Source organism: Mytilus californianus, unplaced genomic scaffold (genome assembly GCF_021869535.1).
Source record: "Mytilus californianus isolate M0D057914Y unplaced genomic scaffold, xbMytCali1.0.p SCAF_10, whole genome shotgun sequence".
In the NCBI taxonomy this organism is placed as follows: Eukaryota; Metazoa; Mollusca; class Bivalvia; order Mytilida; family Mytilidae; genus Mytilus; species Mytilus californianus.
The window spans coordinates 40,152,889-40,166,332 of record NW_026262582.1 but is presented as its reverse complement, the minus strand read 5'-3'; the positions used below and the strand labels follow the sequence as shown (position 1 = coordinate 40,166,332).

Genomic DNA, 13,444 nt, shown 5'->3' with positions numbered 1-13,444 from the left:
TAACACTTATAGTTTGTTCTTGACATAAATATGCATGAAATAGTTGCCACTGAACAAATGTACATGTAGTCAGATTGCTAAATAAACTTTGCTCTCGATCATACCTAGAGAAGGTTGTTTTTTGTTTATGTTTGTTTAAAAAGAAAAAGAAAAAAAACACGAGTCGTGCACCCTGCGATTGGTATAGGTTTATATTAAAAATATGTTTATGCTTTAAGAGTGTCTTGTTTTCAGCGAAACACTTTTAAATCAAATACATAAATCTTCCTGGTCTATCCCAAACAATATAGTAGTGTAAAGAGGAGAATAAAACATTTGTTTTAATGTAAGAATTTCTTGTTGACTGCGAAACACTTTCAAATCAAATACAGTTACCTACTTAGTCTACCTCCAACAATTTAGAAGTGCAAAGAGGATAGTAAGACATATATTCAGAATACCATGATACACGTATGTGTGATACTATCAATATACATGTATATGTTATGTACCTGTCCGACCTTGGGAATCAATTACCGATGTAAGTCTAATGAGAAAGCTTAATACGCATTTAATTACGACAGGATTATGTTTCTATCAAATATAATTGATTAGGACGTCACAAACTCTAGCACAGATCTTGCGATAATCCGCTGCAACTGCTGAGATGAAGTCTTGAAGATGCATGTAGTTATGCATCCGCCCTCACCTTTTCTGCTTTTTTGAAAATACGCTACTGCAGAATAATGGGTATTTAAGGGTATGATTTGAATTATAAATTACGCTTGACGATAACCTGCACCGTTTTAATTTCACAAAGAAAGCCTCTGAGCAATACTCATCCGTAGAATGAAGGGGATTTTTAGTAGATAACATGCGTTTGTTTTAATTCACAAAGATACCTCTGAACAATACAGAAGGAAGCTAATGAATTTCTTTCAAATAAACACGAGATTGTTTTTGTTTTTTTTAACATGTTTGAACACTTCGACAAACACTTATCTAAAATTTGAGGATGGAATATTAGAAAATCCTGCATCAGTCAACAAAAGATTTCACTTTTGATAAGTTCGCTGCAATAAAAAATCTAACACTTAATTCATAAATGGACATTACATTAAATTTTATCCATATATGAATATTTATGGGGTTCGTGTTGCTTAGTCTTTAGTTTTCTATGTTGTGTCATCTGTACTATTATTTGTCTGTTTGTCTTTTTATTTTTGGCCATGGCGTTGTCGGTTTGTTTTCAATCCATGAGTTTGACTGTCCTTCTGGTATCTTTCGTCCCTCTTTTATGGAAAATAAGCAGGACTGATGAAAGTGAGTCTAGAAAAATGTACTGAAATATGTATTTGGTCAAACTAAAATATATGTGTGTTAAGCGTTTCCTTCTTGTGGAACAAAGGACGGATAGGTGTGAGAATGCTAATCTTATGTATTTTTTTGGTACAATTAATATAACTTGTAATTTTCTCACAAGTCACTTCCAAATCTGCAAATAAAAACTTGAGGGAAGCATTTTGAGGCATACAATTTGGGAAGGTAGGGGAACCCTTTACAAAAGTTTTTTTTGTCTTAAATATATGTATAGGAACTCCATTATGTCGACATTGCTGCTACTTCATCGTAAATCTTCGTGGGTTCCATCTTGCAAGAAACCCATGTATTGTTAAGGGACATGACTAGTTTAAATGATATTTCATAATTGATTGTACATTTTCACTTAATGAATGAATTAACTAAAACATGTAGTTGCCACTCTTGAAATTACAGCTGAACTTAAGATTTTTTTTTTTATTGCATGTTATGTGAAATGGATAATATTCAATGCATTTATAGGGCTAGAACAAATTAAACAAAAACCCAATAAGTTCTGTTCTAATGTGACGTGATAAAATGGTTAACATCAACGTAAAAATGCCATTGAAAATTCATTTCTGATTAAGATCAAGATAACTACGTGTTCTAAATATAAGCTGATTGCCCTTCCGGAGCACCTGAGACTAACCCGGCTTTTGGTGGGATTTGTGTTGCTTAGGCTTAAGTTTTGTATGTAGTGTCTGTCTTTATGTCGTTTTTCGTTTTTTGCAATTACCTTGTCGATCTCCATTCGTTTTTCGTTTTTTGCCATGACCTTGACGATCTCTCTTCGACTTATGTGTTTTGATTCTGATTTTGGTATCTCCTGCCTCTATTTCTATAATAACACGTGTTTTGTATTCTCTGTAATTGATTAACATCTGTTAAATTTAAAATCGAGGTCAATTTCTATTCTGGTCAACTTGAAATCGAGGCCAATACCTTTCTGTTCAACTTGAAATAGAGGGCAATACCTTTCTTCTGTTCAACTTGAAATAGAGATCAATACCTTTCTCTTCAACTTGAAATAGAGGCCAATACCTTTCTGTTCAACTTGATATAGAGGTCAATGTCTTTCAGAAACTGAATTTTCAATTATATTTAAATACGCGTTGTGTATAAGGATTTAAATATGATATAAATAAAAGGAGATGTGGAAGTATTGCCAGTGAGACAACTATCTTCCATAGTCAAAAAGTCAAAATGACTTGGCTGTAAGCAACTAAATGGTTTTAAAGAATGAGCAAAACCAATATCGTAAAGTCAGCTATAAAAGGTCTCTACATGACAACACAGGACAATTTCTTTTCTTGTGGATAGCGTAACTTACAAAGCGATCTTATATTCTGATAGCCTTGGCGTGTACAATCTTGAGGCCACGATAGCCGAGTGATCTGTATAGCTGGTCGGCATTTACGTAGTTCGTACTTTGTGATTACATAATTTGATGCATGTGAGTTCACCATGTTCACGAACAAAAGTTACAGATCAAAGTTGTGTGGAATTAGTTTGGTCGATTGGAAATCGTGTTATTTATTTATTTATTTATTTAAATGAAAGCGTTAGGTTGAACCAGCTTATATGCTACGCCAAACCTCCCAGTTACATAAAAGTGATTCAAAAATCTAACATGCCAGAAGAGTAGTTGTAAGAGTTCTTCATATTTCAGGAATAATTGCCAGACTCAGACATGTATAATTATCGAATAATATAGAAGTTCCTTATGAGCTATATGTAGATATGTTTAAATTCCAAAGAGAAAGACGAACATGTTTTTATTTAAAAAAAGATGCATCATATTGGCAATTATTTAGGCACTTGAATTCGAAAATCTCTAAAATATTTGATTTCATCGAAATCATTCTTCATATATGTCATAGAGATTAGCCTGTCAGGTGTTTAAATTATTTTCTGTATGCTTTTCCTTCGGCCTTCACTTATTTTTCATTTTGGCAAAAACATTGTATGTATAATTAAAGACTGTTTAAAATTCAACACATTCAATTCAATTTTGCCGTCTTCCTGTTCCGGTAAATCTCCGAATCGCTGTTCATCAGAATATCAACTATTTAATACATTTAAGAATTATCCATGTTAGAAGTAGAAAAATATTCGTTTGTGTGAAAAGTTTTTTGATTGTTGTTTGCTTAACGTCAAGCTGTAAATATTTCATAGATATAGGAAGATGTGGTATGAGTGCCAATAAGACAACTCTCCATCCAAGTTACAATTTATAAAAGTAAACCATTATAGGTCAAGGTACGGCCTTCAACACGGAGCATTGGCTCACACCGAACAGCAAGCTATAAAGGGCCCCAAAAAATTACTAGTGTAAAACCATTCAAACGGAAAAACCAACGGTCTAATCTATATAAAAACGAGAAACGAGAAACACGTATGAACTACATAAACAGACGACAACTACTGTAATCAGATTCCTGACTTAGGACAGGTGCAAACATTTGCAGCGGGATTAAACGTTTTAATGGTACCAAACCTTCTCCCTTTTCTGGAACAATAGTATAACATCACAACATAGAAAAACACATGCATGTTCAGAACGACTTTTTTCGAATAAATACATCATCTATAATCACACAACATATACGAGTACACGTGTACTATACTTTGATTTGATACAGATCGAAAGATGATGTTGATAGACAGGCATATAAATATTTATAATGTAAACTGTAAGTAGTTTATATATATAAATGTATATCAAAAACATTTGGACTTCTTAAATAATGTGAAGGTTAATACAGAATACCTATAAAACGTCAAAGGTGAGGGAAATATATTTACGATGCAGTGGCGTATGATTAGACTAAAAAGTGGGACAAAGGGGAATGGGGGGTATACATTTCTGAAAGTGACAAAAAGGTCTAGAAAGTAGTCAGAGTCCTCTTCCATCTTTTCGGTTTCAATACTGGTTTTTTTTGCCAAAAATTTATGGGTAATTGGTTCCGTTCAAACCCCACCCGATTTTTTGTTGCCCCTGAGAAGATACCAACGATCGTCAATCGAGAAAATACACCTCATACTAGTTTAACTTCTCTTTTTTTTTCTCATACATTTAATGTACAAATACATATTAATATAAACTATGCTTACACGATATGTATATATATAATTATAGATTCCTTCAAAGAATTTTTAGACTACACGTACCACTTAAGGTGGTACCTAACACTACAGGGAGATAACTCTGTAAAAATCAGCTAAACATTTTAATCACGTTGTATTGTTAAGAAAATATAAAGCTTCTCAATGATCAAAATTAGTGTTTGTCAAACTGCTATATAACCAATGAAATTTTTCTGATAAAGTGGTTGGTTCAAATTTTTTGAAATTTTTATATTTTTGTCAAAGGGTCAAAGTAAACATTTGGTCAAAATTTTATGAAAATTAAACGAGCCAAATTAATATTAGTCAAGGTGTTGGGTACCACCTTAATGACATTACAACAGTTCATGTTTTGACGGTTAAAGGCTGAAAAGTAAGGAATAAAAGTGTATCGTTTTCTTTAAATTTGTTGGATAGTTTTCCATGTGACTTCTAAGATAGCTTTCTGATTAATAAATAATTGTCATTCTCCGATTATAAATTCATCGGTGCTCTTCTAAAATGTTAAAAATACAATATATAACACCTTTGGATGGCAACGTTTAGTGGGGCAAGATTTAAATTTAATTTAAGATAGCATAATGATTATTAGTCACTGAAATGAAAAGTAAAGCATACTGAAAAATGGCGTAACAGACTTGGTTTATTTTAAATATTTGGTGTATAAAACAAACAAAAATACTTTACGAAAGAGGCATAATACTGTTACAGACCTTGAAAAATATACAATGCATATTTTTGGACGTATTTGCAAAATACACTATTGATTTGATTTCATTTCGTTTATTTATAAATCAAACTGTTTTTCTGTCATTTTGTTTTATTTGTTCTTGAATCTGGTATGTCACTGTATGTACGAGAGGAAATTAAAAATAAATCGGCGGTAGAAAAAGTAACCTGCTGATTAGCCTTCGATAAAAAATGGCAAAAAATCCATACAGATTTATGTTGTCAATACTATCACCTATGTTTATATTCTTATCATAATAAAACTGACATGCTGATTATAAGATAAATAAGTAAGTAATCAAACATAATTATATCTACTTTATATACTATGATTTCTACTAATGTGTTTTCTTTTCTTTTCTTTTTCTTTTTTTTTTTGTTCCAGATGGAAATTATCGCGTGCACATCTCCCAGTGTAGTATGTGCTTCCCTTGCAAAACGAAATCCCCTAATCGCTATAAACAAACACACCATATATATATATAGATACCAGGATTAAAATTGTGTACGCCAGACGCGCGCTTCGTATACAAAAGTCTCATGAGGGACGCTTGAAGCAAAACAATTTAAAAAGCCAAATAAAGTACGAAATATAAATTTCTCAATATTGTTTCACATATTCTTGTTATGGAAAAATACATGTACCATTTGGAAAAAAATGAACGTTTCGCATGCAGCAAACAATTAATTAATGATTAGATAGAGCCATTCAGATAAATGAAAATGGAACTACTTTACTACGAAATCATATTTGCCAGATTTTCTCTTTAGCCATCCGGATGACTTTGATGCCAGGGTACAGTTTATGTTAGGCAGGATTGTGGAGTTAAATGCTGGGAGAGAGTAAGTTTGTCTCCATATAAGAGATCATAATATTTAAGAGGCTCGTAGGTGGTCTGCTAAAACCATATCTTATTTTACCCATTGCAACCTAGTTTTACGGTAACAGTACACATTATATGTTCGCATTCCCTATATAAAATACCATTAAGCTCAATATTGTTTAACCGGTTCTTGTTATGATAATATATACATGTAATACTTGAAAAAGAACGTTTCGCAATCAACAACTAATACATGAATCATAATATCGTTTTTTGTCAAACAGTTGCCGGGTCATCAAACTTAAAAATGTATATATAGATATAAGAAGATGTGGTATGAGTGCCAATGAGACAACTCTCCATCCAAGTCACAAATTATAAAAGTAAACCATTATAGGTCAAAGTACGATCTTCAACACGGAGCCTTGGCTCACACCACACAGCAAGCTATAAAGGGCCCCAAAAATTACTAGTGTAAAACCATTCAAACGGGAAAACCAACGGTCTAATCTATATAAAAAACCAGAAACGAGAAACACTTATGAACCACACCAACAAACGACAACTACTGAAGATCAGATTCCTGACTTAGGACAGGTGCAAACAATTGCAGCGGGTTTAAACGTTTTAATAGTACCAAACCTTCACCCTTATCTGAAACAATAGTGTAACATCACAACATAGAAAGTCGCACTATAAAATATCAATTGATATGGCTTAACTTAATCAAAAGACATATTAACACAAGTGAACATACACTGAACGAATAAATTTGATCTATGATACAAAATACAAAATCAATAAAATAAGGGATACCCTGTTTAACTGTTCGTTAGATTACCTATATTTTGAAAACTTTTGGCTTAGTATGTTGTGGAGATTATGCCAGAAACACACGTAGTACACAAAGAAAATGTCATCATATATAACTTTTTTTGTTTATAATGGCGATATCGAAACAACATGTTATCATTGGGTTATTACATAACATCCTAAAATGAAATTTTCAATTACCATCATTTCATCACTAGCAATTATATAAGACAAGACACTTCGCTTTTTTTCTATGTTCCTGATTAGTCTTTAAGGAATCAATTTAATGTGATTTTCTACCCTGTCATCCGGGTATTTTGGATGCCACAGTTCCTATATTTGTAAAAGCCTTTCACTTTCAGATTAATAAAAAGAGGAGCAGTCTACAAAGAAATCAAATTAAACGGACTATCTCCCTTATCACCCGGGTAACTTGAATATGGATGAAATATTTGTCAATGGACGTTGGGCAAACAAATATCAATTATTTTTTTAAAGAATAAGATTAGCTAATACTTTTGGGACGTTACTATTTAAAAAAAAGAAAAGATATATAAACAAACACTTTACAAAAGGGAGAAAAAAAACACGGGTATTATATTTTTAGGCTTTTTTTTAAGTTTTGCTTTGTTAAGATTATACTTAATATTTTCTGCTTAGGAAGATAATATTTAAATAAAATCAAACAAATTCATATATTATTAAAATAATAATGTATTTACAATTTTTAATTTTTTGGAATTTGCTTGTCATACTATTTACTGTGTATGAATTAGCATTAAATATATGTACGTGGGTCTCGATGTGTCCCAATCTTTATATCTTTGGTCTAATTTTAAGCCATTTTTTTCTGTTTTTATCTATTTGGTGTTTTTTTTCACATTGTTCTCATTCTTTATCCTTTTTTTACCCACTATTCTCAATATATTACTATTTTGTCACCTTTTTATCCTCTGTTATGTAAACCCTATTAACATATTTTATATACAGCCCCTTATATATATTGCTCCTATATATATTTTGTATACCAGTCATTCAAAGGACAAGGAAAGTTCGATGATAACTATATAGTAAAATGGATTGAATTATTAAATATGTCAAATGACAAATATTGTTATATATTTCCAGTGTGGTCTAGAACAGAGCAACTGTATCGAAATTCTATAAGTTCAGTGTTTCATACTACTTTGTACCAGGTTTGAAACTGAAATTTTGTTTTTACATTTTAATAATTACAAGATTTGAAATTTTTACTTTATAAATCATTTTAAAAAAAAATTTTAAACTGCAAATTTTTTAAATTATTCCTGTATTAGTGCTTCATATATATGTTTTGGCATTTAGCAAGATACATGTATATGCTAGAGTTAAATGTGGTGCTGTTTTTTATTATTTATTTGCATGCTGCATGCCTTGTTTTATTTGTTATTGCATATGTTTTTATATTCGGTGAAAAGCTCATTAGAGCTTATGTTTGTATGTTTGTCAATATGCCGAATCAAAATAAAGTTTTACTTACTTACTTTTTTTTTAAATAAACACTGAAATATTATATCATTCAAAAGGTATATTTCGGATTTTCGATAAAATATAACTCTGTTGTATTGTTTTGAGTTCAGAATGATATAACTTATCCGCGGGAAATTTACACGATGACAGAAATCGTGTTATTGTTGCTTTGATCAAAGTATTTTGTGTTGTTACTGTAAATAATGTTATGAAAGATAAATATATTCAATGAAAATTTATAAATTTTAAACCTAATTGTTTAAGGTGCCAAAATTATGGGGAAATTAGACAATATTGAGAAAATCTAAATACTTGTCATTATTAATTTGATTGATGTTTGCTTAACGTCCAGTTACAAATATTGCATGCATGTTCAGGACGAGTATGAATTTGAATTGAGGAAGAAAACATTAAAAGCAAATACAAAAATTCAAATTGTTGAATGTAATAAATGTTTCTATAGTTTATGGACACACCAGTAGTTTGTAATTTAGAAATTTTAAATCTTAAAAACTATAGTTTGAAGGATTATGACAAACGTTAAGACTCACAGACATGTCTAACCCTGCCACTTTCTTTATATGCCTGTCCCAAGTCAAGATCCAGTATTTCAGTGGTTGTCGTTGCTTCATGCCAGGCATATTTGTTTTTGGAAAATAGCTTCATTCTAAATTAGGCCGTTAGTTTTCTCTTTTGAATTTTTTCAAGTCGGGGCCTTTTATAGCCGCCTATATATACGGCCTGGGTTTTTCTCATTGTTGAAGGCCGTGCGGTAGCCTATAATTGCCAGTTAGATCAACTTCATTTGAACCCTGGTGGTTAATTGTCTCATTGGCAATCATGCCACATCTTCTTTTTTTTAATTAAAATTGCACAAAAATCACTACCACAGTTACAATATTTGACCTGTTTTTTTTTATTGCTATTCGTTCTGATTTAACAAAGATACTAGAACAACTAACAACCAAAAAGACGCTGCCAAGAAATAAGAACATACGATTGTCTTCCAACCGATAAAAGCCAAGACGTAATATTTCTTTACGAACACTTGTCAAATCGCATCAATTGGGTAAATGATTTTTCTAATCAGACATGAAAGTATAGTCGCAAGTAGTGTGTAATTTATGATTAAGGTGTTTTAGCCCCCAATAGACAAAATGATAGAGCGCTTTCTAAAAATGTAATTACAGAGTTAAATACGATTTCTACTGGTCCTTGTCCAATTAGAGCATGCACGTAGGAATATTTTGGAACTGCAAAGCTTTAAAATTACTTCACTTCAACTTTTTAAACGTCTTTGAGAATATAATTTGTAGTTGTACTGTAAAATTGTTATTCCAGTGGCATAGACAAAAATTCAACGTTGATAAATCTTCAGTGTGTCATGACTTTTCTTTTTATTCTCTCGACGGAACATTTCTATCCCTAAAATTTAATTGACGGAATCAAACTAGGTCTCCACCAAACGATGTATGATATTATAATTTGTGGACCAATGCGATGATGACAATAATAATGGCTTGTTGGCCCTAGTTGAGTTTTAAAACTTTTTTTAGATGGAGGGTGTACATTTTTTGCTTTCCAAATAATGTATATGAGTTCCATGCACACACCGCGTGCTTTTTTTAAAACCTTCATTCGTATCGCTCGAGACATGGTGTGGAAAGCAAAAAAAAAAAAAATGTGTGAAAGTTTTTAAACTACAAGTTCCAAACAAAACAACCAAAACTCTCTACGACCAACCTTAATTTTATGACAATATCTTAATTTCATAAACTGGAAACTTACAGCCAAACGTATTTCAAGCAAGTACATAAGAAAAGCTTCTTAGCACACACAATGGGGGGTTGGGGGTTATAGTTTAAACCAGATGTACTAATATTCATCGATTATTAGCCTGTAGAAAACCACAAGTAATCATTAAGATATATGTCTACTGCAGACAATTGTCAATGTATATTGGGATAACATAATAATAAAGCCAAAAATATCTCACCGACTATGAATGTTACCTAAATGCTACAATACATAATTTCGTACATTTATTACGACAATTTTAGATACTTGCTGTCGCTTTAAATTACATATTTAACTTCTTACATTAAATAAGTTGTTATTTTAATAATTCAATGTATATTTTTTGTTATTCATATGCGGTTCTTTCTCCTTGTGTAAAAGGGTTAAAAAGATCAACTCTAGGTTTATGAAAATGATGACAATTCAAAATTTTTCTCTGATGATATGGTGTGAAAATTAACTAGGATATTATTTTATCCTCGAGAATGGAATGTTTCTTTTTTATGACTCGCCCTGAATGTGCATAAAATAATTTGGTACTGGATGAACAACAAATAACAATCAATCAATATATTTATACTTCTGACAGAAATTACATAACAGTTGACGAATATTTTCGTCTAGTTATGCGTGTAATATTGGCCAAAGAACCGATAAAAAAAAACAACAAACAATGGACCATTGCAAACAACATACGAAATTTCCACAATTTCCATATTTCCTTAAAACGCCTTATTTAATAAACAATAACAAAAATAAAGATTTTAAAAAATAAAATCGCTACTTCTCACATTTCTACAATAATAAGGTCACAATTCTTACATTTAATTAGAAAAAATAATAATACAGTAAAAAAGTGTTTACTCTAAACAAGGATTTGTATAGTATTGTTTACTATACAAATCCTTTCTCTAAAGCTTAGGAAATATTCTTTTTATAACAATCTTAGCAAATTTCGTTGTGATCAAAGACCCAGAAACCTCACAAGACACAATATTTAGTTTCTGATGGAGCTTAAACATTAAGTCTTGTAACTGAATACATTAAAATCGAACTAATAACATTTTTCTTGCATTTTTAGTGCAACGATTACTTAGCCTATTAATTTAGGATTATGATTACATTCTAAAGTATTTATTGATTATTTGACATATTAATTTAAGACTATACAATGTATGTGATTGCATCCTAAATATTTTATTGTTATTTGATTTCAGGGGATAGATTTAGGCGCTATCTGCTTACCAAATTTACCTCAACTTTTAATAGGTGATTGCTATTGCCAAAAGTATTGTGATAATAAATAATAACTTTTTTTGTCATATAAGCATGAGACAGCTTAATTAATTGTGACAAAATACAAATAACATACAACACATACATACAACAAATCATTTCATTAAGATTCTTTGATGACCAAGGTTCCCTAAGTAGAAGCCGCTGTTTTTGAATGATAAAATATACATACCCAAAGGTTAATTGTGACAAAATACAAATAGCATAAATGTATATAAAACATATACATATAAAAAATCATTTCATCAAGATTATTTGATGGAAAAGGTTCCCCAAGTATAAGCATAGATGCAATAACCTCTTTTTGGAAGATAAAAAGTATACATACCCAAAGTACGCTAAAACCGTCGGAGATGATGATATTGAACAAATAATCCCAAAAAATAACAGAACTTGATTCAGTAACATCGTGTGGACCACCTATTATGCAAGTACATTGTTCCAAATTTGTTCATGATATCCAAAATTTCATCCTTTGTGGTTTGAGCATTCACAAGATTATTTTATTATGTAAATTATCCGTGGTATTATATTAAACACTCCAGATTCATTTTACATTTTTGGAGCAAGGTATAGTGTCACATATTAATATAAACTCCTAAATATTGTCATTTCTTTTATTTTCTTGCTGCTTTCAACTTTTAAAATCAAAATTTAATATCATTCTACAGGGTCACCAAAGATCGCCTTATCGCGAATTTATCATGTTCGCTGGAATATTAATATAGACTAAACTTTAAATATTCCGAAGTTCAACACAAACAAAATTTTGTTTGATTTCTCGAGTTCCTGTCGTGAAATTAAATTTATCAAATTTCCTTCAAAGAATCGTTGGATTAACCTTTAACAGAAAAAATCATGAATAACAAAACTTTTCGAACATTCTGTGCGTGATTTTCTAGCAGCGCCACACTGCGGGAGATTGTTACACATCCAGGTTTCACTAGCACGTGCTATCTATCGTCTGTTGGTTCTAACATGTCGTAAGTTCGTTGATGTATTTAATCAATGGACGTACGTTGTATCATATGGAGTGAGATAACTTTCCGTCTTGCGTTGATTGATTCGCGGGCAGTTATGTCACCAACAGCTTGTTGCTTGTCGCTCTCATGTTTACATAGATGTGATGTATGGGTTGGAGAGGTTACAAAGAGATATGCGAAAAAAGTTTTGAAATTTTTCGCTTAAGTAATTTTTAAAACGTAGATTTTTATCACAGGATTTATAACATTGTCCCAGGTAATTCGTATAAGATTATATTTAAGATTTATGAAATCTGGGCGGTCATTGGAGAGTCATTATTAATGGAAGTGACCGCCATCAAACCCGCCCCCATCGCTGTATTAGGTGGCAGCTCTCAGTGAAGAGGAATCATTCAAGAATTCACATAAAGGCCATCACGATTAATTATAGAAAGATCGAACTGTTAAGGTGCGACTTTTATCTCTTATTATAGGAGTGTATATCGTGATGTTCAATTCTACCAATCTATTTCTCTCAAAATAGCCATTAATCACGAAGAACTTGATTTATTTTGACAATTTCTTCTTACTTTTATTAAGATGTGATGATATGTCTACATATAATGGTCAGCTATGATTTCGGTATTTCAGTCAAATTAAAGAATCTTTAATTTATTTTCATCATGAAAAACTCAAGTTATTTGTCAAATATATATATGAATGATATTTTACGCGACATTCTTTTATTTTTCGTTATCTGACCACAAAAAGCTATCTATGCTTCTATCTTTTTTTATTTAATTCCGAAGGCAATACATTAAAATTTAACTGTCCGTGTTGCTATGTATTTTCAGAAATCTACACTTAACCAATGAAAAAATCGGAAATAAAAATAAATAAATCTCTCTTTATCAGTTTAAAGCAATTACTTTAGTTACTAAAAGATTATAAAATATTTAATTTGACGCGAATAAATTTTACGCCGAGATGTACGTTTCATTCATAAGATATATTAACTCCGCTGTTTAGTGATTTAGTATTTATTTC

The 13,444-nt window shown here is 31.1% G+C and overlaps 1 protein-coding gene across 1 annotated transcript in view; it reads right to left on the bottom strand.

Annotated features, from left to right (window-relative positions):
* The window catches only part of LOC127718111 (protein Wnt-9a-like), a 50,053-nt gene extending 37,515 nt beyond the window's left edge, over positions 1-12,538 (bottom strand). Inside the window, exon 1 of the mRNA XM_052224052.1 lies at positions 11,764-12,538. Coding sequence (XP_052080012.1) covers positions 11,764-11,843 — 80 coding nt within the window. The 5' untranslated portion in view covers positions 11,844-12,538. The remainder of the gene's footprint in view (positions 1-11,763) is intronic.
* Positions 12,539-13,444: the final 906 nt, after the last annotated feature.